Below are 23,519 nucleotides of genomic sequence, written 5' to 3'. Positions count from 1 at the left end.
GCAGAATGAACAAAAATCATTCAACACTATAATCATTTTCTTTTTTCTTTCCAAGTTAGAAGAAACAAAAGACTGTTTGACTGTTTATAAAATCATCTATTTATAAAAAACGTCTAACCTTTGACACTATATTTAATGTATATTTGTGAGTATATTTCAAGGGTTGCTAACGTCTCGGTGGAGAAAGCACAATCTTGAGGTCGCGTCTCGCAGCAGCAGCAGCTTTAATCCAGAGTCATGGTGAACAAAGTGCTACCCGTGGTCTCATGACTGCACCACGACGACCAGCGCAGCCACTAAATCTGCCAGAGGCCTCGAGGAGGAATTAACAAACAACACGTATCAACCCAGATCCTGAGGAGATGGGAAATGGAGAGCATTTACTGCTAATGCTATTAGTGTCGCATAGCTGTGGATTTTTTGGGGGGGGGTTAGATTAAATGGAAATAATCTTCATTAATAGGCCTTAATGACACTGATAACATTAAATTGTGCTGCGGTGATGAACTGGGTGTAAATCCCCTTTAAGATTTCTCTGGCTCCACAAACACTGCGTGCTCATATGGTAACTGCGAGTTAACAGTGTTCGGTCTGCCGTGGCACCAGTCACAAGTGTTTGTATTTGCACAGCTTGTTTGTGCACGGCTGCTGGGAGCCGAGGCTTTTATTGAGCCAGAAAACACGGCCTTGATGCAAATCCTTCACATTTTACGCACTGTGGCCACAACATACTGTTTGTTGGTGTCAGGGAGCAGCATGTCAGAGGGGAGTGAATGTAGTAACATAGGGTAGGACGGACACGATAACTTTATCGGACTGTCCCAGAAACTATTGTGATACAAAGTGTTACTGTCATTTTTAAAAAGGGGATGTTCAACCCATGCCACATTGCGTAATCCACTAAACATTTCAGGAGCTCAACAGCAAAACCTGACTGAAGTATACGGTGTCTACGTAAAAAAAAAAAAACAACCAGTGAAAACATGGCTATATTAAGTTTGTCCAGTATAATCAAAGTCTGTGGAAAAAAAAGACTGAATTTACAGCGGTGTGATCCTGAGCATGACCTCAGTGTGACTCCACCTTCAGGGTCGAGCAGAGAGAAGATGCCGATCAACAAACGAACCATGAAGTCATAATAAAGATGGACTCTGTGGCTGCGTTGAACACGACAGGCAATACTGAGGTTGCAAATGCAAATGTGGTTGCAAATAGTCAACATCATGTACACGGTCCTCTGAGATGATAAGATGTGTGTGTGATAACGCCAAACAAAGACACACAAGGTACATTCATTTAACAGCCGTGTCACTGTGCAGCCAGAAACCACCCGAGCTCACAGTCGACCTTTAGAAGACAGCGGTGTTCCTCTTTTTCGGCAACTTTGCAATTTTGTAACACAGTACGTTTCGGAGGCTGCCAGTAATGATGATTACTTAGCAAGAACATAAATAACCACATATGTAACCAGGTTCCGATAACAGTTCTGCATCTTAACTGTACATGGATTATGCCACTGTGTGCCTGTTTCTATATCCATTCTGTCTTGTGTGTCAAGCACGTCATTTCTTTGTTATAAGGCACTGAGTTGAAATTTTTCAGTGTAAAGTGCAATCCAATTAGAGCTTGTTATCGTCCTTTCAGTTGAAATATAAAGAGTAACACACTTTGTGACAATAAAAAAATCCTGCTGAACTGCCGTGTGTTCAAAAGCTACACAACCACATTCCTTCAGCTCCTCCAGTACACTTACAGTATATTCCACTATTTAAATTCAACCAGCCAATGGGAGCACGTGTGATTTCCATCTGGTGTTCCTGTGACTCGTGACCTGACCGGCTCCCCCACCGGTCACATGTTTACAGGCTGAAAAATCATCTGACTGACAGGGTGTTGACTCAAGCACAGTGAAACGCACATGCATGTCGTCTGAAAACTGAAAGTCACATCCGCTCGACACCGGGTCAGGCTGTTGGCCTGACAACAGGCACGCAGGAAGGACAAAAACACACACACACACACACACACACACACACACACACACACACACACGGATGTGACGATTTCTGCCTCCGAAGGAACTGTGGTCAGGAACCAGCTTAGTCACGGTTTAACCTCGTGCGGATCGAGAAAGTGTTTGTGCCTACAGTATATCCTTCTTCCCTCTTTATGTATGAACTCTGAATCAAGTGTTCTGGTCTATCTGGGACACTTGGACATCATATGATCATATCAGCCCTCCGTCATCTACATGATACACACAGCAATATACAGGGGTGAGTTATGCACATCAAGAAAAGAGAAATATTTTTGAAACAACGAGCACTTCTTAAGTTTGTTTCTGAAAACCGTGCAGCTACTCTTTGAGCACATTTTTATATTTCTGAGGTATTAAGTAACGAAAAACTGTGTGTGTGTGTGTGTGTGTGTGTGTGTGTGTGTGTGTGTGTGTGTGTGTGTGTGTGTGTGCTCTCACCTGCAGGCAGGGCAGCCCCCCACCACCACTACAGAGGGCTGGATGATGGTGTAGGTCCCAGCATAGGGCTGCTGGGCTACAGCGGGGGCCATCTGGGCTGATGGGTACCCTGTGGTTGACAGAGGGAGGTGGTACGCATGTTATATTCACATGATGTGACCATGACCTTTTTTTGATTTGAACAAGTGACACATGCACACACACCCAGCACTGTGACACAGCCAGAGAGCACTTAAGTAATAAAACCCAAGTCAATAAGTTCATAAACACCAGGAAAATAAAAGGAAGTGACACTGCAGGTTATACATGTCGGTGTACAAGCTTCAGTCCGGTTTGAAGTTCTATGCAATTGATCTATTGGTAAGAAAATACGTTTGAACAATCAAATGTCACGTAAGAGAGCAACAATCTTTGTGGTGATGTACTCTGCGTGTATACGCAGATTTACGGGGGCAGTGATACCGATGTATAATCACAGGGAAAGTTCAAAAGGTCAGTCACATGTTTCCGTGACAAAACACAGCTCTGGACGCATCTTTAATTCAGGTTTCTGCAGTCAAAGACAGGTCACACCAAATCGGAGCTGATCACTGTGTACATTGTTTGTTGGAGGACTAGCTGGTCCATTTCACTCTCAGGGCATATTGATTTCTTTTCCAACCACCTGTGTGTGTGTGTGTGTGTGTGTGTGGGCGGTGATCATCCCGTGGTGACACACTGAACTTTGATACTGAACTTCTCAGAAATGTTTACGAACACCTTTTGTCCGATAAGCTGCCCTGCGAAGACGGACTAAAAATCAACACGCAGTAGCTGTACATGCAGTAAAACCCACACGGTTCCATAACAACGATCCCTTTGAGTTGCAGCAACAGACTGTTCACCTCGAGAGAACACCAGAGGCACATGATGAGCACATAGGAAATTACAAGTAACTGGAAGAAATGACACCTGGTTTTAGGATGACTGCATAACTTCCTCGCTGTAGCAGAGCTGTAAAGGTTAGCCAACTTATCTGTTAATAGGTTACTATTAAATGATATGATATATAGTCCTATTTTGACAATTGGCTAATCCTTTATAGACTTTTGGGGGGTTTTGGGGAGATCAAGACATTTAAGGACGTCATCTTGGCCTTTGGGGGGGAATATTATCACCATATTTTGCCCTTTTCTGACATTTTATGGCACAAGCAACTAATCAATTAATCAAGAAAATGAGCCGATAGTGAAAATAATTGTGAATTGAAACCATTGCTGCTTTTATACAATCGCAGTCACGATGATGCATGCCTCCTTCACATAACACACACACACACACACACACACACACACACACACACACACACACACACACACACTGTGTCAGTACATGTGCTGTGCTGGTGGTGCAGAGCTCCCTGCAGTGTGAGGAAACTTCAACACATTTCATATTCTGTTGCCTCAAATAAAAAAATAATTAAAAACAAAACAAAACAAAACTCTTTGACTGATTGCCTGTAAACATCACACTTAAACTGTGTGTTGCTGTAATGTGAGCCTTCGTGGTTAACCGCCTAAAAGAAAAACAGCGTGTTATCAAATTTATTCAAGTATAAATAACACATCGCTATTGTCCTACTGCGCATGCGCCACACTGGAGCACCTGATAAGCCATCTAATGGCTATTCGACGGGTTTTGTAACTTTACGTCTCAGAGACGGTGGATTAAACTCTACCCTGACAGTTAATGGCGATAAGAAAAGCCGAAACAAGTCGACATTTGGTGTTTAAACGAAAACGGAAGTGATGGGAGGTGAGCCCTCTCTTCCTGTCTGGGTACTTTTCTGCTCACCGTGCGGGGACCGTGTGACACGAGCGGGGATACTTGCCTTGGGCGTCGGGGTACGGGTATGGCGGCGGGGCCGGCGGGGGGATGGCTCCATAGCTGTTCTGCTGCGGGCCGTACTCGTAAGCCCCCGGGACGGCGTTGTAGGCGGGAGGTCTGTCCTGAAGCAGAGGTTTGCTGTCCACCATCTCAGCCGACGTAATGCGTCCTCAACTTGTCCGCTTTTAACTTGGTAAAGTCACCAGCAGAGAGGCTCTGAACTCAACTCCGGCTACTCACGAAGAGCCGTGCGACGTTCACTGACGCGCAGTGGCGACAAAAACAAAGAAAACAAAGAAAAGACGCTGCGCCAAAATGAAACTTCGTCCCTCTCCATGCGCCAACTTTGTCCCCATCGGCGCAACAACCCCAAATCTTTTCCCCCCGAGCGTCCGCTTCAGAGACAGGAACGAGGCCGATTCAGTCTGGTAATGGTTAACTTAACTCCATTTCCCTTCGCTCGCTTGGTCCTGTGGCACCAAAACAACAGTCGTCTGTCATCGCAGCACCTTGTAACTCAGCTGGAAGTCAGAGAGGCTTTTCCTTTCTGTCTGGATTGTCACAAGAGAGGAGTCATGTGATGAGCTGCTGTAGCGCCTCTGCGCACTCACAGTCTTCTTAAAGCGACAGCTCACGATAATAAAAGGCTGCAGGCTGAGCACTGCAGAGCCAGCTGCTCCACCTCAGAGCACACCGCCTATTATAATGACAGGCCTGTGTACATGGTGCAGTCACTGTATGTCCGTGCTGCTTCTCAGGTGGTGCACGTATGAGATTATCATGTTATTTGTGAGACCAAGTATGACTTATGGCTCATAGAGCCTCTCATTAAATGCTTTACTCTTACAGTAACTTACATAATTGCTGTCCTGATTATGAGTGGGCCTCCCTTGATGTTGCATAATATTGATCTCACGTCCTTGGATTTAATCAGAGGAGAGGTTTGCAGCAGGTTTTTTGAAGGATAAACAGGATTTTCCAAAAATCAAAACACAAAATCTATTAAACACTTTAAAGGGGCATCTTACTTCAATATTTTAGGGTATTTCAGGTCATAAATTGATGAGAAAACATACATAACAATGTAAACCTGTGACACTTTGAAGCTCTTAAAAGATATTAAAACCTGACTTATTATTTATTTTAAGGTGCAACAAGTCAGAAGTAGCCACCTGTCGGACCTGGTCTCAAAGCAAATAACCATTAACTGCTAATACATTTTACAGCTAGCGGTTCAGACTGGAAGCTCAGGATGTGTTAGTGTTTACGTTACTTATACAGCAGCATTGGGGACAGATTGATTAGCATGCTCACACCAGTAAATATCTCTGCAACACAACATGCTGGTGGTGCAATGTCGTAGCTGTCATGTCTTAACTTGCTGCTGAAAATGTATGTTAATTTTCTAAAGTTTTCAACTGAGATGTTGCACCTTTTAAGAGGGGTTTTGTCTTCAGTATCTTAAGTCAAGTCTTCTATATCACAACAAGGCTATAGTGGGGGCAATTTTGAGGCACTGGTACTTAACTTTTCATTTTATGCTATTTTTACTGCAACATATTTCTGGGGGAATTGCTTTTACTTGTCTTCATTTATTTTGTTGGGTATTTAAACCTGGTGGTCTCCCTTCTTTTCAGATGCAGCAGTGTCTGGTCAGGGCATCCTATCATGTTTCAGATGTCTATGCATATAAAATATACAACATTATATAAAGTAACCTTATTCCCCTTTGTTGTCCTGGTTCTTAGCTGTATGTGTATTTGGCCAAAAAAAAAAAATCTAGTGTGAAATTTCTTGTATGTTTACAACCAAATTTCACAAATAAGTTAAAAGAAAAGTCAAAACTATGGATACAAATTGACCTCCCAGATTTATCTTGTGACTCTTTGCAGGGGACTCCAACCCAAAGTTGGACTGTTACTCCACTGAGCTGCACGTTAACTCCATATAAAGTACAGAAGCATAGCAGATAATGACAATAACACAGTGATGCTTGTGATGTGTTTATTCTCATTATGAATACATTTTGATCAGACTAGAAAGATCTGTTTTATGCCGAAACAAACTAAATAAACAAACACTTTTTGTATTCAGGATTGAATAAACAAACTAACTTTAAAGTACAACACAGTCATATGCTGTTTCACTTTTTTTTTTTTTATATGTGGGGGACCCTGCCACCTTTCTAGCCTCAAACGATGTTCTGGGGACCTTATTTTTCTCTAAAACAGCTTGTTTATTCACTTAAGGAAAAAAAATACATTATTTCTGAGTTTGTATTATTACCTCATACAGTATATATTACATTCCAAACTCGAATTTCTTGTCCAAACCTACATACTGCTTATTTTATTAGTTACTACTTGTACTCAGTTAACTATGTTATACAATTATTTACTACTTGTATAACATAGTTGTTGCTGCTACTTAAACCAACTCCTGCCTCCCGATCAACACTTATACAAGATGAGGTCAGCGATGTGCTGCAATGAAAACCTGCAGCTCAGGTGGATCATGTCTAGCTTCCTGTTTTAACCCTGAGCAGCCCTGGACAACACAGAGGTTCATCCCGTGAGGCAGCATAATATCATCTCCCCACCTAACATAAACGTTTCTGAGGTAAATTGACCATGAATAAGTTTTTGTTGTTTTTTTTCCCGCACCGCTCCACTGTTTCCATCCTCCCAGCTTGTCTCTGCATTAAATATACTGTATCCAGACACGTAAAACCAAACCTTACCCTTCAATAATTCATCTGGCGCTGAATGAATTATTGAAATATGCGCGTCAATCAGCCGAGGCGTCGGAAAGAAAAAGGAAAAAAAAAGAGAGAAACACAGAGGGACTCCTGCGCTCCACCAATGGGAGAGTGAGGTCCCAGAGCTTCGACCAATGGGAGCGCCACTTTCATCCACTTCCTGTTGTGGATCCGGGAGTCGGACGGAGCAATTCCTGCGCTCCACTATGTGAATTAAAACACCACGAATGAGTCCTGTTCTCCACGGCGGAGGTGTTGTTCACGACACGGCCTCAGGTGTAAGTACAACAGCCGGTGTGTGTGAGAGAGGGTGTGTGTGTGGCCGCTGACTGCAGCCCCGACCTGTAAACAGATTATAGGCGACTTTGCGGCATCCATATCAGCTGTCTGTGTTATTACGATGCAGAGCGTGTTTTCTCAGTCCTCCTCCACCTCCTCCTCCTCCTCTCCCTCCTCCTGCTGTCATCTAAACATGTTGAATGTGTCCTAGCATGGGCCTCGGAGACGGCAGGTATCGGCTGTTGCACCTGATGTCATGACGCGTCTGTTGATATTCCCTTGACAACCGCGGATCGGATAGCAATATTCAGGTAGGCTGCTGCTGTTGGTGTGTCTTCACCCTGGATTTACTGCAGGCCTCTGAGTGTGTGTGTGTGCGGAAAAAGCTACAGTGCAACAAATAGCAAACATTAAGTTTAGTCCATGTAAATGCATTCTGTCAGAAACTATGTAACGTGATGGGCTTTATTTGCTCCAAGTTTTATTTCTGTGTCTTTAAACGCACCATTTCCGTCTGTTTGAATTTGGAGAATAAAGTTCAAGCTGCTGAATATATGACGTTACCGTCCGTTTGTTTAAAGAAGACGGGGTGAAGGCCTGTGGGTGTGTGGCACAGTGACAGTCAATATCGTAGCGGATTAGTATCAGTCGATAAAGCAAGTGACAAGTCACGCGGTGAGAGCGACAGCAAGACTTCCGGTCATCCATTTCAAAATAAAACAGCATGGCCACGCTGTGATGGTCACTTGAGGAATAGTCACTTGAAAGTAACGCATGTGTGGAAAAAAAAAATGTATAAAGCCTTTTGTTTCTCCAGAGGGACCTGCGTGTTATCTGATCATTTGCACCTCAGTAATGTCACTCAGTGGCTTAATTGCACTGTGGGTAATGTAGGTTCCAGGTTTTAAAAAGGAAGAAGATTGTGTGGAAGAATAAATGGTGATATTTCTGGGTCTGTTGTATTGATTGAGATCATTTGTTCAGACAGACATCACTCAGACTATGAATAACACCTGGAGCAATAAAGTCAAGCTACTAACTGAAAACTCTTGTGAATTAGACCAGATACAAATATGTAGGCTATAAAAACTGTATGTCTCTTATGATTTCCTTCTGAATTGGGACTGAGATGGACAGTGTGCATTTCTTTTTTTTCTTTCTGTTGATCCTAAAGGTGTGCAAACAGTTTGGTCTAAAAAACTATTAAAGTCACTGTAATGTGACATTTGTGGAGGTCTGTCATGTTTGCTTACATCTGGCACCACAGCGTGTTATATGTTCATAAAAACATGTCAGCTTCAGTGATTTGGATGTTGCAGTAGACCATTTTTACCATTCTGGTTAATCGTGCAGCCCCTATTAATATATAATAAAACAATACAATTCAACAAAGTATGTATAATATGACATATCCTAGCACGTATTTCTCATATGCCTCAAGTCTTATTTTCTTATTAAGGTGATCCAAGCTACCAGAGAGGGGGAATAAATGTTAAAGAATGAATCTAAATGCAAATGTAGCCCTTCCCCATGGTCATAACTCCTCAGGATATCAATAAAGCCGAAGCACACAGAGTCATAAAGTGAAAACTAGACAGTGTGGAAAGCTGAGCGGTGTCTCTGTCTCTGCTCAGGGGCCATCATGCCCATCACGCTGCTGTGGGCCGTGGATGTGTACGGCCGGGTGTACAGCCTGTCCACAGCTGGCCAGCGGTGGGAGCGTGCGGACGACCTGCTGCTGGAGCTGAAGCGCGTCTCTGCGGGGAAGGGCCGCTGCTGGGGCATCGGCTGCGACCACCGCGTTTACCTCAACATGATGCCCAGCGAGACCCCCATCCGCTACAGGGAGGAGACCTACGAGAACCAGGTCGGCCTAAGTCCAAGCACTCGCCATGTAGACGCTGCCTGTCGTCAGTGATCAAGTGCTCTGTATGTGTGTGTTTTCAGAGGTGGAACCCAGTGGACAGCTTCACCGACACGCTGCTGCCCACCGACCGCTGGCCGTGGAGCGACGTGACCGGGATGAATCCGCAACCGCTCCACAGCTTCGAGCTGCCCTCCCACAGCTGGGAGTGGGAGGGGGACTGGTATGTGGATCAGAGCTGTGGAGGAGAACCCAGCCAGACCGGGGTAAAGAAACACAAACATGCAGTCCTTTCACTTATTCATTTTTTGCTTTTGCTTTCTAATTTTTATGATGATGTCTTCTCATAGGGCTGGGAGTATGCGGTCGATTTCCCAGCCAACTTCTCCCCAGACAAGAAGTGGAACTCTTGTGTTCGTCGGCGGCGGTGGATCCGCTACAGGAGATACATAGCACAAGGCACCTGGGCCAGGGTTCGTACGCTCTCCTTTTTACTCTGCACTCTCTCGTTTCCATCAGTGTGGAGAGGTTGAGCTCTGAAGATGCAGGTCAAAGTCTCTGTCTCTCTGCAGATCCCTCTGGACAGTCCCAGGAAGCCGCCGCTGCCGCTCTGTGACATCAGCTGTGGTGGCTGGGAGATGAGTGACCAGTCTGGAAGGTATCCCTACCTCTGGGGCGTGTCACAGCAAGGACAGGTGAGTCACGTGACAGCCGTTTTATGCCAGAAAATCGAACACAGATATCATTCCTCGTACCTGTCGTGCCATTTCTCCATCTGGATTGTTTTGGTGTGAGTTGCCAAGATGTCTGCCTTCTCTCTAATATGATGAAAACTAGGCGTCTCTCAGCTTGGTTTGCTCAACAGAAGGACTATTTTCTTTCCTGTTATCACCACACAGAAGGAGGCATGCATCTACTCACGGATGAGGGGCGAGGTAGCTAAGCTAGCTAACAATACAGCTCGGCTGAGGAGGATGCTAATAATGTTTACATCCCACGCAGTCGCGAGAACAGGCCTCTCATCCAAGAACAGATTCAGCCTTCCTTCTGTGAGGTGATACGGAAAGAAAAAAAAAGTTCCTACATGAAACAGCTCACAACAACAGCTCACAACTAGCTCTGTGGATATTCTTGAGTAACCAGGTCGTGATTTCTGGAAAGAGACGCTGCTGTTGAGTTTATTTAAAGTGCCATCTGGTCCCGTTATATTCAAGAGAAGGCAGACGTCTCCAAAACTTGTAATTAATAGTATTTTTGATTTTTGGATGAACTGTCCCTTTAAACATATGGTGATTTCCTTGAAAATAATTAAATAAAAAAATAGCATTGTAAATGTTATATAAAAAAAAGGCATAGCACTGAATATATGTTGCTTTTGTTGTATAAGTGGAGTGTGTCTTCCCTCTTGACCGCCTCTATACATATTAACCTGGTACACAGGCCAATGTGTCCCAGGCAAGCTTGCTGACTTAAAGCAATGGTTTGAATTTTATTAGATGAACTGTTGCAGACGTGGCTCAGTCAGATACTGGAGCAACAGTCTGCTGCCCTGCTGTAAGTCCAGTTCACTTTTTTGGCCACCAGAGGGCAGCACGAGCTCACGTAATGTCTACTTGAGGGGTTTCAGACCCATTCGACTTGATGCATCCAAGTCTTTTATGAACACAGCTGAGGTTATATTTGGAATAACATGCTTAATGATTTATATACATTCAGTACATAGTATTGAAGATGTATTGTTCTATCCCAGCCGATCCAATCTCATGACTTCATCTTAACCCTGCAGGTGTGGTTCAGGGAGGGCATCCACCCTCGGGTCCCAGAAGGCACCACCTGGGAGGAAGTAGAAGTCCCCAAGGAGGTGGCTCAGTTGTCGGCCGGCCCCGGGGACCTGCTGTGGGTTTTGCTGTGGGACGGTAACCTGATGGTCCGCACTGGCCTCAGCCTGGACAGCCCGACTGGTCAGAATATATTATAGATCACGTTCACCCCCAAAACTTACTGGTTATTTTACGAAATACACCCATCACAGTGACAGGGATATCTTGACCAAACAGCATTTTCTTTTTTCCTTCAGGCACATCGTGGGTGGAGGTGGAGTCACCAGTGAAGGAGGTTGAAGCTCTGCATGTATCAGTCGGAGTCAGTGTGGTCTGGGTGGTCACTAAAGACTACAAGGTGAGCCTCAGCTCCTTACATGTATCAAACTCTGACTAGCTGCTGCTCTTACATATCTGTGTCTGTGTGTTTTATGTGTTTCAAGGTGTGGTTCAGACGTGGCGTGAACTCCCACAACCCCTGTGGCTCCGGCTGGATCAGCATCGGAGGGGAGATGATGATGGTGGATGTTGGACTCAATGACCAGGTTAATAGTTCATAGTGTTCACACACTGATCTGGTTATTTAGGACCTGTACCTAAACAGGAAGTCTGGATTATTACAGCCAGCTTTCTGTCATTACAGTGTTGGTATTGTACGCAGCTGGACAAATCCGTCCAGCTCGCAGTACGCCACCCATCAGCAGGAGTATTTATTGGTCCTGAGCGGTTGCAGTGCATTCTGGTTGCTCTAGATTTTCTCCCAAAGCAAACACCACAGCCCTCATTTCTCCGTCTTGTCTGGTCATGTAGCACCAAATTCAGAGAAAATTTCAGGCTTTCCTCTGCATCGACTGTTTGAAAAGTTTGAAAGGGCCGTGCTCCCAGCAGTGAAATACTCCTTTAAGTACGAGTATTTCCATATCACTTTCTAATTCTGCCCCATTAAATATTGCACTTTAATCCTTCAAATCATTTCAATGACAGCTATAGTTTATAGTTACTTCTTTATAGGGACGACTGAGTACACCATTATTTGTATCAGTGTCTGTACTCGGAATGGGTGGTGCTTGAACTGGAATGGGTTTAGATTCAAGTTGACCCAGATTTGCTAAATGTCTTATTTATTGAAATTATAGAAATCTATAGAAGAGCCTCATATAATTGATCTTCAGATCAGTGTCTTCGATTGTATGAGTAAGAGAACTAGTTACAAAACAATTATATTATAAACTGTAATCAGCTTTATATTCGCTTTAACTTAGTCCTGAGTCCATTACTTGTAACTTGTAACAGAGTATTTCTACAGTCTAGTGTGTCTACTTTTAGACACAGTGAACATAAAAAAAATATAACTAAATCTTCACACTCCAGTCCTTTTTGAATCCTTACTATAGCCTGCTTCCACCACAGCGAGCTTCTGCTCTCAAGCTGCCTCCCCTCTGACCGATTCACTCTACCCTCGCCTCTGGATCTGGTTTCAAGACGAGCCAGATCAGGCCCGGGGTCAGGGGCAGGGAGTCTTCGCTCTGTATCTCACTGCTGAGGACTTTGCTAGCACTGCAAACCCACATCTCACACCCTCCTCCCCTTCTGTCTCTCACCTCCCACCTGCTCCCCCCAGTTCCTCTACCTCTTAGCCCCGCTTGGTGCCCTGTAACACGAGCACAGGCTGCCGTTCCAGCCAATGTCCCAGCAGTAGCACCTCAGGCCCAGCCTTATATATCCCAAGACTATATCCCCACTGGCCTGACATATGGGAGACTCCCTAATTAGAAGCTGGCCAAGGCGTCGTCATCATATCCCATATTTCATATTTCAGGGCTGTAATTATGGATATGGCTTGTGTGAGGTGGTGGGCGCCAGTGTTACAGTATATGGCCTTATAAAGTAACAGTCGTCTGTGTCCTACTACTGCCTCTGATACGTCATTGAAGAGCAAACACAAGTTTTATTTTGGTTGACATTTGTTAGGATTCTGCCACATTAATCCTATAAGTCTGTTTATATTGGTGCTGAATTTCTTCCCTGTGATTATTAAGTGAATCTATCAAAAGTCCATATATTATGTAAATTTTCAGGTTCATGCTTTTATTTTGGCAGATATTTGGGAAAATGTTTACATGTGTTAAGGTTCGAAAACCACATCATGTTTCTCATACAGTGCCGTGCTGCAGCACCTCTGTTCACCTTCTGTCTGAATGCGCCGTCATGATCACTGTAGCTTTAAGACCCTCCTCTGCTGTGATTGGTCAGCTCTCAGAGGCCTGAGCAGGCACCAAACACCATGTGTCTGCATCCGCTCTGAAGGTCCCAAAAGTCCCGTTTAAAAGCACGATATCTGAGGCAGGCTGAGCATTTCTCTAGGCAGAGGAGCATGTCAACACAAGACTGTTGTCCCAGGCCGTTTTAACCTAATGGAATATTTCCTGGTGCAGAATTTCCAGTTTTTATGGTTTCAACTTGACAGGGTTTTTCCAGATGTTAGACGTGAAATTTCATACTGTTTTACTTGATGTTGATATTTGGCGGAGCCTGCCACCTTTGTAGCTTCAAACAGTGTTAATGTCACAGCAGGTATGTGTGTGTCTGTGGTCGTCATTTTTCACCATTATCGCTGTACATCGTTTTCTTCTCTTTATCTGTCAGGTGTGGGCAGTCGGCGAGGACCGCGGCCTGTATTTCAGAATGGGCGTGACCCCGTCTGAACCGAGCGGAAATGGCTGGATCCCCGTTTCTGCCCAGTGGGGCAACAGTAAAAATGTTAATCCACCCAGGTCTGTATGAGTGATCAAGTTAAATCCTCCTTATTCTTGTCATGACACCAACTTGTTTATATAACTTTTTTTCCTTTCATTGTGTGTTTGATTTGTAGGAAAGAATGCGAGCTCAGTGGCCAGATGACCGAGGCTTCAGTTCTGAGCTGCACCGACTCAGACTCCGAGTTAGGTCCTCCTGAAGCAAAAACTAGCGGCAATGACACCCCGGTCCTAGAGGCAGAAGCGCCTTCTGTGGTCCCTTTAGGGGGAGCCGACTCACCCACACCTCCCCTGAAAACGGAGGACGCATCCTCAGCCTCCCAGCAGGACGCCCCCAAAGCCTTCATCCCTGCCAGCGACAGCTTTATCAACAGCCTGGTGTCGGACCGCGACAGAACATCCACCACCCAGTCGTCCATCACAGAGGTGCCGCAGGAAGAAGGCGAGGAGCCATCCCCAGCCCCCGTGCTCCCGACGCCTGTGGCTGAAGGACATGATGTCCCCTGGATGAACGTGGACCTGGAGGGGGCGGAAGCAGCTCGGAGCGCCCGGGCAGCGGGGCTCTCGCTGGGCGATGGAAGCAGCGCTGCCACTTACTCTCTGGAGACCTCTCAGGGCGTCGGAGAGGAGGACGGGCCGGTGTGGACCTGGATCTCTGGCGGGGGCTGCGACGTGGATGCCAGTTCCCAGATCAGCTGGCTCAGTCCCACAGGTACATGGATCTTCAGACTTATACACTTAATTGTCAATGTACTAAAATCAGTCGATTTGAGTTGATTGTCAGTTTCTATGTGTGTCTGTGTTGAACGTTGTACCCCGTGTGTCTCTGTGGGTTTTTACATGTATAGAGATATACTTTGCGTGTCATCTCTATGGTCGTCCGTCTAAATGTGTCGTTTGTACGTGTCTCTGTCAGGTCCTCTCACCAGCTCCCTGTCGTTGACTCCAGTTCAGTCAGCAGCCTGGAGCGAACAGCAGCAGCAGCAGCAGGAGCACAGAGAGGAGATCAGCAGGAAACCTCTGGAGAGAAGCAACGTAAGACTCGCTTCATTTCTCGGTAAATAATCAAAGACTGGACGAGTCCTTTTCTAAATGTTTGTGCATGCATGTGGTCGATCCCTGCAGTCAGTGTGGGTGCGTAAAGGTGCGCTGCGCTGGTGGAGGGACTGGAGGCCTCAGCGCTGGGTGGACGTGGGCGTCGCTCTCGAGCAGTCCACCAAGTCCGACGGCAGGAAGGACAGCATCTTCTTCGTCTACTATACACAGTACGATGAGAAGAAGGTTGGTTTAGCTGTCATGCCACGCTTGGGTAAAATTCTTCCGAGCAGCACTATGAGTAAGACTTTCTCGTGTGTTTTGTTTATTTTGCAGTACCTCCATGTGTTTATAAATGAGGTGACGGCACTGGTTCCGGTGCTCAGGGACAGCCACTATGCCTTTGCTGTGTACACATCTCAAAGGATCAAACAGAGGTGGCCTCTGGTGTTGGCAGCTCAAACCGAGAGGGACATGAACGAATGGGTAACAAGGAAATACAGAGAATGCTTTCGTAGTTTAGAAAATGTTTTGTTTTTAGGGCCCGAGCAGGTCTCGACCTGTGAGGTCCCTATTGTTTTTGTAGTGACCATTTTGCAAAATGCCATGTACTTTATTGCCCATTCAAAAACATTGTATCTGCGCGTTCAGTGAATTGTGCCGAATTTCATGGTATAGCCCACTCCCATTTTCGCCTCCATTTTTTTTTTTTCCCGCAAATTCACGAAATGTGTCTTTTTCAAACTCCTCCCAGGCATTTTCACAAGTTAGCATGAAACTTTGCACACAGCATCTGTAGACTCTCCTGACAAAAGTTATTAAAAGAATTTTCATATTTCAAACAATACTCAAGTTATTAGATAATAACTTCCTGCAGATTTCGTTCCAAACAGGAAGTGTTGGATATCTCCACACTGATCTGTCCAAATGACATCAAATTCAGGTTTCTACTTCCCCATGAGCCTCTGAGGCTCTCTGCAAAATTTTGGTCGATTACCACAAGGTGGTGCTCTTTAAATTGAACTATTTTATATCACCACATTGATTGGTCGGATTGACACGAAACTTGGTACAATCATTGCCAATGCCCTCTTGACGATAGCTTACGAGAGACTTTTCTAGGGGACTCTAAAGCGCCCTCTGGAATATTAAAAATCCAGGCTTTGCCTCGTACATGCACATACATGAATGACATTCAGTATGCATATGTATCATCACCAGACACACAAAAACATTGAAGGTACCAAACTGTCACTTCAACAGGAAGTCGCCCATTTTGATTCAAAGTTCCCATTTCACCCCCATTTTGATCAATTTCCATGCCTCGCACTTTAACGAACTCCTCCTACAGATTGAACACCACAGACTTCCAATTCACTCACTGTCATCCTCAGACCTTGAACATGAAAAGTAATCAAAAGCTTTCGCCTACATCAAACATGGTGGGTGTCATGGCACGGTCCATTTTCATTCTTCACCATAAAGCATCAAGTCCTTATAACTTCAACATACAATTTCCCATGTACGCCAAATTCATCACACATGTAAACGATGTCGCCCTACCTCCATGCATCAGTACTGTGTCATATCCATAGCGCCACCTACTGGACACAGGTATTCAGACAAACATCCTGTTTACCCCACTGATCTGCTGTCTTGTTTTAGTTTCCATCTTTCACATTATATGTACTCGCTGGGGCTCGCTGCTGATCTCCTCCCTGCTGTTTCTGGGTGTGTCCTGTGTCTGTAGCTGTCCCTGTTGTCTGATTGCTGCTGCGAGTGTCGAGGGATCACAGGTCCCCCGTCCAGACACGCCCTGTGGTCCACAACCTCGAAGGGAGACGTCATGGTCCACGAGCCCTCCTTCTCCTTGGAGGCGACCGCGCACACGCCGGCCTGTGACCTCATGTGAGCGTGATACCAAACAGCAGTTCTGCCTGTTTCATTTGTTTTTACCCCTCTCTTTCTCTGCACCTGGTTTCCCCATCTGCTACGTTAATTCTGCTTCCTGTCAGTTAACGTGTCGCTAACCTGCTGCTCTGCATGGTGACAGTGTGTCTCTGTGTGGTGACGATAACGTGGCTAACGCTGGGTGCTTCCGCTGTGTGGTGCTGCAGGTTCTGGCGGCAGGTCCCGGGTCACCTGCGCTGTGTAGAGTCTAACAGTCTGGGGCTGGTGTGGGGCATCGGGTGGGACGGCACCGCCTGGGTCTACAGTGGGCGCTATGGGCCCCAGCCCACGTCGGGTAAACATGCCCCTGTGGATACATATCAAGCCTCATGTTTCCCACTTCATGTCCTTGATGTCAATGACTTGTAAAATCGTTTTTAAAATCCCTTTAAATCTCCCTTTTTCCCCCAGTTTGTCATGTATTTATTACAAGTGATCAAACAATAATCGATCAGTCAATCAATCAACCTTCTTGCTAACAGCTTGTAGTCTGTGTGCAAGTGCTCAGCATGGTTCAAGAATTTACTGTCTGTCGCAGCTGTAGAGACATGTATGCACACAAATGTATACTATTTCTTGACGAGCATTACATCAGTGTCTGTATTTGTGTTTCGTGCAGAGGATGTAGAGCAGATGCACCAGCAGACCGACGTCAGGAGCGTTCATGTGTATGAGAATCAAAGGTGGAACCCCATGACGGGATATACAGACAAGTAGGAGCATTTCATTGTTCACAAAGTTTGATAAAGTCCTTGCCGTTTATCTCGACTTTTGTGTGTATGCTGCTCCTAAAACATAACATTCTTGCTCCAGAGGACTTCCTACAGACCGCCCCATGTGGAGTGACGAGAGCGGACTGAAGGAGTGCACCAAAGGCAACACACACCCGCCCTCCCCTCAGTGGTCCTGGGTAGGTGGGGTCGAGTCAAACACACACATTTCTTGTCTCGTTTCACCAGCAGCTAATCCTGACTGTGTTTCAGGTGTCAGAGTGGGCTGTGGACTACAATGTCCCTGGAGGGACGGACAAGGAAGGCTGGCAGTACGCGGCAGACTTCCCCGTGTACGTATTGTTACGTTTCCTAAGAAAACAAAACCTGAAAGACAGGGTGTCGCAGGGCAGGAAACTAACAAGGCACTGCACAAATCACAGAAGGGTCAAAGCAAGCTGGTGCTTTGGTGTCTAAAAGATGGCGATGGGAGTAAAACCCACAGCCACCCAGTAATGACAAACAAAACACGTTGGACCCAAAGACCAAAGGGGAAGTGGGAGACACTGAAGGGGGGAAACAGAATGTATAGAAAATGGCCAAAAGAAAAAAAAAAACTCAACACACAACCCAGATTTTCAGCCCAAACAGAAAACACAGAGAGCCAACTGATGGTGTTGACTCCCTGAAACACTGAAACACACAAGCATCTGAGCAGGGGAACTGCAACCACCTTTTATAAACTCCCAGCTGACTGATTGCAGCCAGCTGAGGGAGAACATCACAGGTGCACCCAGCAGCTTCTGATCACCTGTGACCTAGATCTTTGGAAATCTCTGTTCAAGTAAGGCCCTTGAGGAATCTCTGATCCGTCCATAACAGTATATATATATTTAACAGTATATATATATATATATATATATATATATATATATATATATATATATATATATATATATATATATATACAGTGGAACCCCAATTTACGAAATGAATTAGTACCAGAGGGTCTTTCGTAAGTCAAAATTTTCGTCGAAGTCGAAGCACCTTTTTCCCTATAAATAGCGTAATTCGTTCCAGGCCCCCTACCAGTCGTGTATTTCTTCTACAAATATGACTTAATATTTGAAAAAAACACTAAGAATATTCCAAAATACAATCTGAAATGAAGAAAATAATTTATAAATGATAAATGTATTAATAAATATCATCCATCCATCCATCCATCCATCTTCTACCGCTTTATCCGTTACCGGGTCGCGGGGGCAGCTGTCTGAGCAGGGACACCCAGACTTCCCTCACCCCGGACACTTCCTCCAGCTCTTCTGGGAGGATCCCAAGGCGTTCCCAGGCCAGCTGGGCGACATAGTCGCTCCAGCGTGTCCTGGGTCTTCCCCGGGGTCTCCTCCCAGTGGGACATGCCAGGAACACCTCCCGTGGAAGGCGTCCCGGGGGCATCCGAAACAGATGCCCGAGCCACCCCAACTGGCTCCTCTCGATGTGGAGGAGCAGCGGCTCTACTCCGAGCTCCTCACCCTATCTCTAAGGGAGCGCCCCGCCACCCTGCGGAGGAAACTCATTTCAGCTGCTTGTATCCGGGATCTTATTCTTTCGGTCATGACCCAAAGTTCATGACCATAGGTATGGTAATAAATATCAATAAAATAAATTAGGTATGTACCTTTTGAGTGAGGCGATGCTGGCTGAAGACGAAGTTCTTGGTGGAGGAGGTGGTGGCGGAGGTGGCGGAGGCTGAAGAAAGCATACGTATGCATGCATACATACGTACGTGTACATGTACATAACATTATGGAATTTAATTCTAAACATTAAAACTAAAACTTACATTTACATTAATTAATGTACGTACGTACACTGCAATGATATTTTTTAAACATTTTTTTAAACTTATAATTTTTTTATTTTAGTCGCGGGAAATTTGAAATTAACGTGAATTTTCCTGTATTTGTGGGATTTCGTTACGCGGGCATTTTGCCGTACCACGGGCAAAAATATTGCCGTTAAGTGCCTTCGTAACTTGAATTTTTCGTTAAATGGGGTCTTCGTAAGCTGGGGTTCCACTGTATATATATATATATATATATATATATATATATATATATATATATATATATATATATATATTTTTTGTCTGACTTTCCGTCTTTACAGGACATTTCACGGCCACAAAACCATGAAAGACTTTGTCAGGCGCAGAAGATGGACGAGGTAATTAAAAACTCGCTCTGTTAACACATTTCTGTGGTTTCTTCAGCGTCACATTAATCCCATGTCCTGCGTACAGGAAGTGTAAGATCTCGCTGAGAGGTCCGTGGCAGCAGGTCCCGCCCATCCCTTTGACTGACATCTCTCTGATGCCTTGCCTGGCCCAGAGCAGGATGGAGCAGGTGCCCGTCTGGGCCCTCAGCGACAAGGGAGACGTCCTGTGTCGTCTGGGTGTCAGCCCCCAAAACCCTGCGGTGAGAAAGCAACTTACTTACTTTTAGATGTTTCCCACAAATTTTTAGACCCACTGAATATTCCAGGATATTAGATTTTTTTTACATCACAGTAACAATTATTTGATTATAATTCTCTCCAAACATTCTTCTCTCACAGGGCAGCTCCTGGCTACACGTGGGCACGGACCAGCCCTTCAAGTCCATCTCTATCGGTGGAGCCAACCAGGTGTGGGCCATCGCCAAGGATGGAGCTGTGTTCTACCGAGGATCTGTTTCCCCGCAGAACCCTGCAGGTCAGCTCAAGATGCGATGCTCGCAACGAATCTGCGAGATTAAGTCGAAATGTTCAAATTCCTGTCAAGGGCCAGTGAAGGTTTTGTTGTTTGAGTACATGCATGAGAGCCCGGCCTTCAGCGCTCTTGTCCCCCTACAGGTGAATGCTGGTACCACATCCCGTCTCCCCCTCGACAGACTCTCAGACAGCTGTCTGTTGGCCGGACCTCCGTCTTTGCCGTTGACGAAAACAGTGAGTAGCAGGTTTTTCCTTTTTATAGAAACTAAGGGCTCTTGGGAATAATTATTTAAAATCCTATAAAATCCTTTTTTGTGTTCATGTAGGTAACTTGTGGTACAGACAGGGCCTCACACCCAGCTACCCACAGGGCTCCGCCTGGGAGCTCATCTCTAACAACGTCACCAAGGTTTCCGTGGGCCCACTGGACCAGGTCAGTGTTTCTGCAGCCTCCGTCTCCGTTTCGAGGACGGGGATTTAGCCACCAGAGACGAGTTTTATCTACATGTGGCGGGAGAGATTGTTGGATCCAACTGTGAACATCAGTGCTGTTCTCCTCAGGTGTGGACCATAGCAGACGGAGTTCCAGGTTTCCCCACAGAGACTCCTGGAGCCGTCTGCCACAGGCTGGGAGTGGGACCCATGCAACCTAAGGGCCAGTCCTGGGACTACGGCATCGGGGTGAGTATACATTCTCCCTATAATTCAGGTTGCATCAAAAACATGGAAGGAAAAATACAACAAAGTCGCATACTGTTGCCTTCATACTTAGTATCATTTATGTCTGCTTTTTTTAAATATATTTGCTTTTAATATTGACATTCATTGACATTCAATCAATTTGAATCAAGCCTAAACAAATATAATTATAAAGTAAGAGCCCAGAGCTTATTGGTTCCTTATGAAGACTTACATTTTTAAAGGGACTGTTTGTATATGACCAGAATTTTAGTTTCAAACAATTAAAAATTGACAAAAGTTAATCAAGAGCATGAAGAAACAACAGTGTTGCTGTTATATCAAAGACGTCTCTGTGTTTTGTAGCAGTGATCTCTACTGAGGTTAACACGCTAACAAGCTAGCAGTGGGTTTGCTGCTTTGTCTTCTAAGTATTTAAGTATATAACAAAATAAACTCACAAAAAGGTCAAAAAAGGAAATACTGTTACACCCATTTTCCCCACTAGTCAGAAGAATGTTGAGCTTTGTTTCCCCCTCTGGTTTATATTGTTTACTGGCCAGTTCTTACAAATTTGACCTTTAAAAACTGCTCACAAATATAAAGTTTCACCCACCACCTGACGACCAGCCAATATCAAGAAGCAAAAAACGCCGAAAGTGTTCAAGGAGCACTTTCAAAATTAAACAAGGAAATCCAAGGGGAGAAATGAGAACATCCATGCCTCAGAGCCTTGATTTGCAGTACTGAAAGTCTTCTATGTAACCCTCCAGGGAGGATGGGAGCACATCAGTGTGAGGGGCAACTCCGCAGAGGCTCCTCGCCCCCCTCATCCTGGTGCCGCCGGAACCCCCCGCAGCCCGCTCCCCGCACGACCTCCGACACAAGTCAACGGGAACGCTGTGGGTGTGTAGCACCCTCCCATCTTCTCCTCCTCCTCCTCCTCTTCCTCCCCCCTGCCCCCAGCCCTGTTTGTGCCTGGATCCACATCTGTCTCCTCGGACCATTCCCACAGGCCCTTAACCCTTCATGTAAAGGGAATGCACAATCGTACCACTGAGTTTATACCGTATTTTTTTTTTTGGTGGATTTGACTCTTGATCGATGGATGAATGTTATTCCTCCGGGGGACGATTTCCTAGGTGGAAAAAAAAATCATGTCGGTATGCAGTGACGACGGAGGAGGAAGAGAGAGCACAAGAGCATTTAGGTAGAAAGGATCTTGATGTCTTGTGGGATCAAAATGTAAAAGTGAGTGCATGTGTTTGCTCTAGGCTTTGGCTACTGGGTGTTTTGGGGATCTAGCAATAGCTTTGACTCTTCTCTAGAATATCCCATGAAAACCTAAGAGGGTGGGTCTTCATTAAAGGGCTCGGGTAACTAACTTTAACAACCCCACTGTAGCCGAAGTTGTCTTGGTTTCTAGAATCTTGTTTCTTTTTTTTTTTTCGTTTTTGCCTGTCAAACGTTTGCATGTTGTTTATTTATTTATTTATTTATTTATTTACTGTGCATTTGTTGAATTTTGTGTCTCCATATGTTTTGGCCTGTTATATGTTTGCAATGGAGTGTTTCTCGCCCCATGTCGCTACAAGTCTCCACAACACCGGAGGACTTTTTCCAAGATCTCTCTTCTCCATAGTTAAAATGCTCTTTCAAACCCAGAAAAAAAATATGGAAAAATTCAGTCACACTACCAGATGATACCTCTCTATCCGCCTGCAATAAGGAAAGGTCTTCCCCTCATCATATCCGTACGAATTACTGCTATGACCATGATCTGACTGCGACTGTTGAAACTGTGCGGCGGGCCTGAATGTCGCCCCTGACTGGACATTCATCTGGCGAGGGCGCTGAAGTGTGAAATAAAAAGTTTAAAAATATTCATTTACATTCTGACATCATTTGAGTCGCTTCGCGGAACAAGTGGATTTTGCAGTTTGTGGACTGACAGACAGAAATTCAATTTTTGTTTTAATAAATGGATTGTGATATTTGTGGAGGGCGCTTTTATTTGATTGAATTCACTGAGGAAGGCTATGAGATTTGAGTGTGTTCACACAAAAGTCAGACATTTGTCCACTTTTAAAAGCAACTGAAAGGAATATTAAAGGAATACTACAGGCAGCTGTGTCTCTATGATCCTCTTGCTCTTCAGAGACCACACAGTGCAACTCTGCTATCGTGTGGCATCAAGTAATTATTGTACATGGTTAAGAATACGTCATAGTAAATACAAAACAAAACTCATCAGATACAAACAGATCTGCTACTTCAGCACCACGGACAGCGCCATGGATTTATCCATACGCAGCCATGTTGGGAATAGTACAGGCAGACGTGTCTCTATGATCCTCTTGCCCTTCTGAGACCACACAACACTCCGTGTCATTTTGATCATGTGACAAACCTGACGGAAGGTCAAGACTGAGTGAAAAAGGCGTCACTGTTACCTCAGCACCACAGACAGCACTGTAAATGTTTGGTTTCACTGCACACTTAGAGTTTCTACAGGCAGAAGAATGTCTCTATGATCCTCTCGATCCTCTGCTACTTGTCACATTGGTCATGAT

At 45.0% G+C, this 23,519-nt stretch overlaps 2 protein-coding genes across 2 annotated transcripts in view; one reads left to right on the top strand and one right to left on the bottom strand.

Annotated features, from left to right (window-relative positions):
• Positions 1 to 4,887, bottom strand: part of bri3 (brain protein I3) — a 7,031-nt gene extending 2,144 nt beyond the window's left edge. Inside the window, exons 1-2 of the mRNA XM_037088456.1 lie at positions 4,347 to 4,887; positions 2,477 to 2,585 (exon numbers count right to left, since the gene is read on the bottom strand). Of these exons, the coding sequence (XP_036944351.1) occupies positions 2,477 to 2,585; positions 4,347 to 4,491 (254 nt within the window). The 5' untranslated portion in view covers positions 4,492 to 4,887. The remainder of the gene's footprint in view (positions 1 to 2,476; positions 2,586 to 4,346) is intronic.
• Positions 4,888 to 5,414: 527 nt separating this feature from the next.
• tecpr1b (tectonin beta-propeller repeat containing 1b) lies at positions 5,415 to 22,945 on the top strand. The gene is made up of 26 exons (XM_037088454.1): positions 5,415 to 7,378; positions 7,591 to 7,690; positions 9,014 to 9,246; positions 9,327 to 9,509; positions 9,594 to 9,716; positions 9,816 to 9,938; positions 11,030 to 11,204; positions 11,321 to 11,421; positions 11,507 to 11,608; positions 13,710 to 13,837; positions 13,936 to 14,531; positions 14,736 to 14,854; positions 14,945 to 15,100; positions 15,191 to 15,340; positions 16,605 to 16,762; positions 16,972 to 17,099; positions 17,424 to 17,517; positions 17,618 to 17,714; positions 17,788 to 17,867; positions 19,687 to 19,743; positions 19,820 to 19,994; positions 20,134 to 20,269; positions 20,410 to 20,502; positions 20,595 to 20,701; positions 20,830 to 20,949; positions 21,720 to 22,945. Exons 3-26 carry the CDS (start codon positions 9,022 to 9,024, stop codon positions 21,858 to 21,860), a joined length of 3,567 nt encoding a protein of 1,188 aa, XP_036944349.1. The 5' UTR covers positions 5,415 to 7,378; positions 7,591 to 7,690; positions 9,014 to 9,021; the 3' UTR covers positions 21,861 to 22,945.
• The last annotated feature ends 574 nt before the right edge of the window (positions 22,946 to 23,519 follow it).

The sequence above is a fragment of the Acanthopagrus latus genome, chromosome 23, assembly GCF_904848185.1.
Source record: "Acanthopagrus latus isolate v.2019 chromosome 23, fAcaLat1.1, whole genome shotgun sequence".
NCBI classification, from domain to species: domain Eukaryota; kingdom Metazoa; phylum Chordata; class Actinopteri; order Spariformes; family Sparidae; genus Acanthopagrus; species Acanthopagrus latus.
Note: the sequence above shows the minus strand (reverse complement) of the source record. Positions and strands in the feature narration are given on the sequence as shown.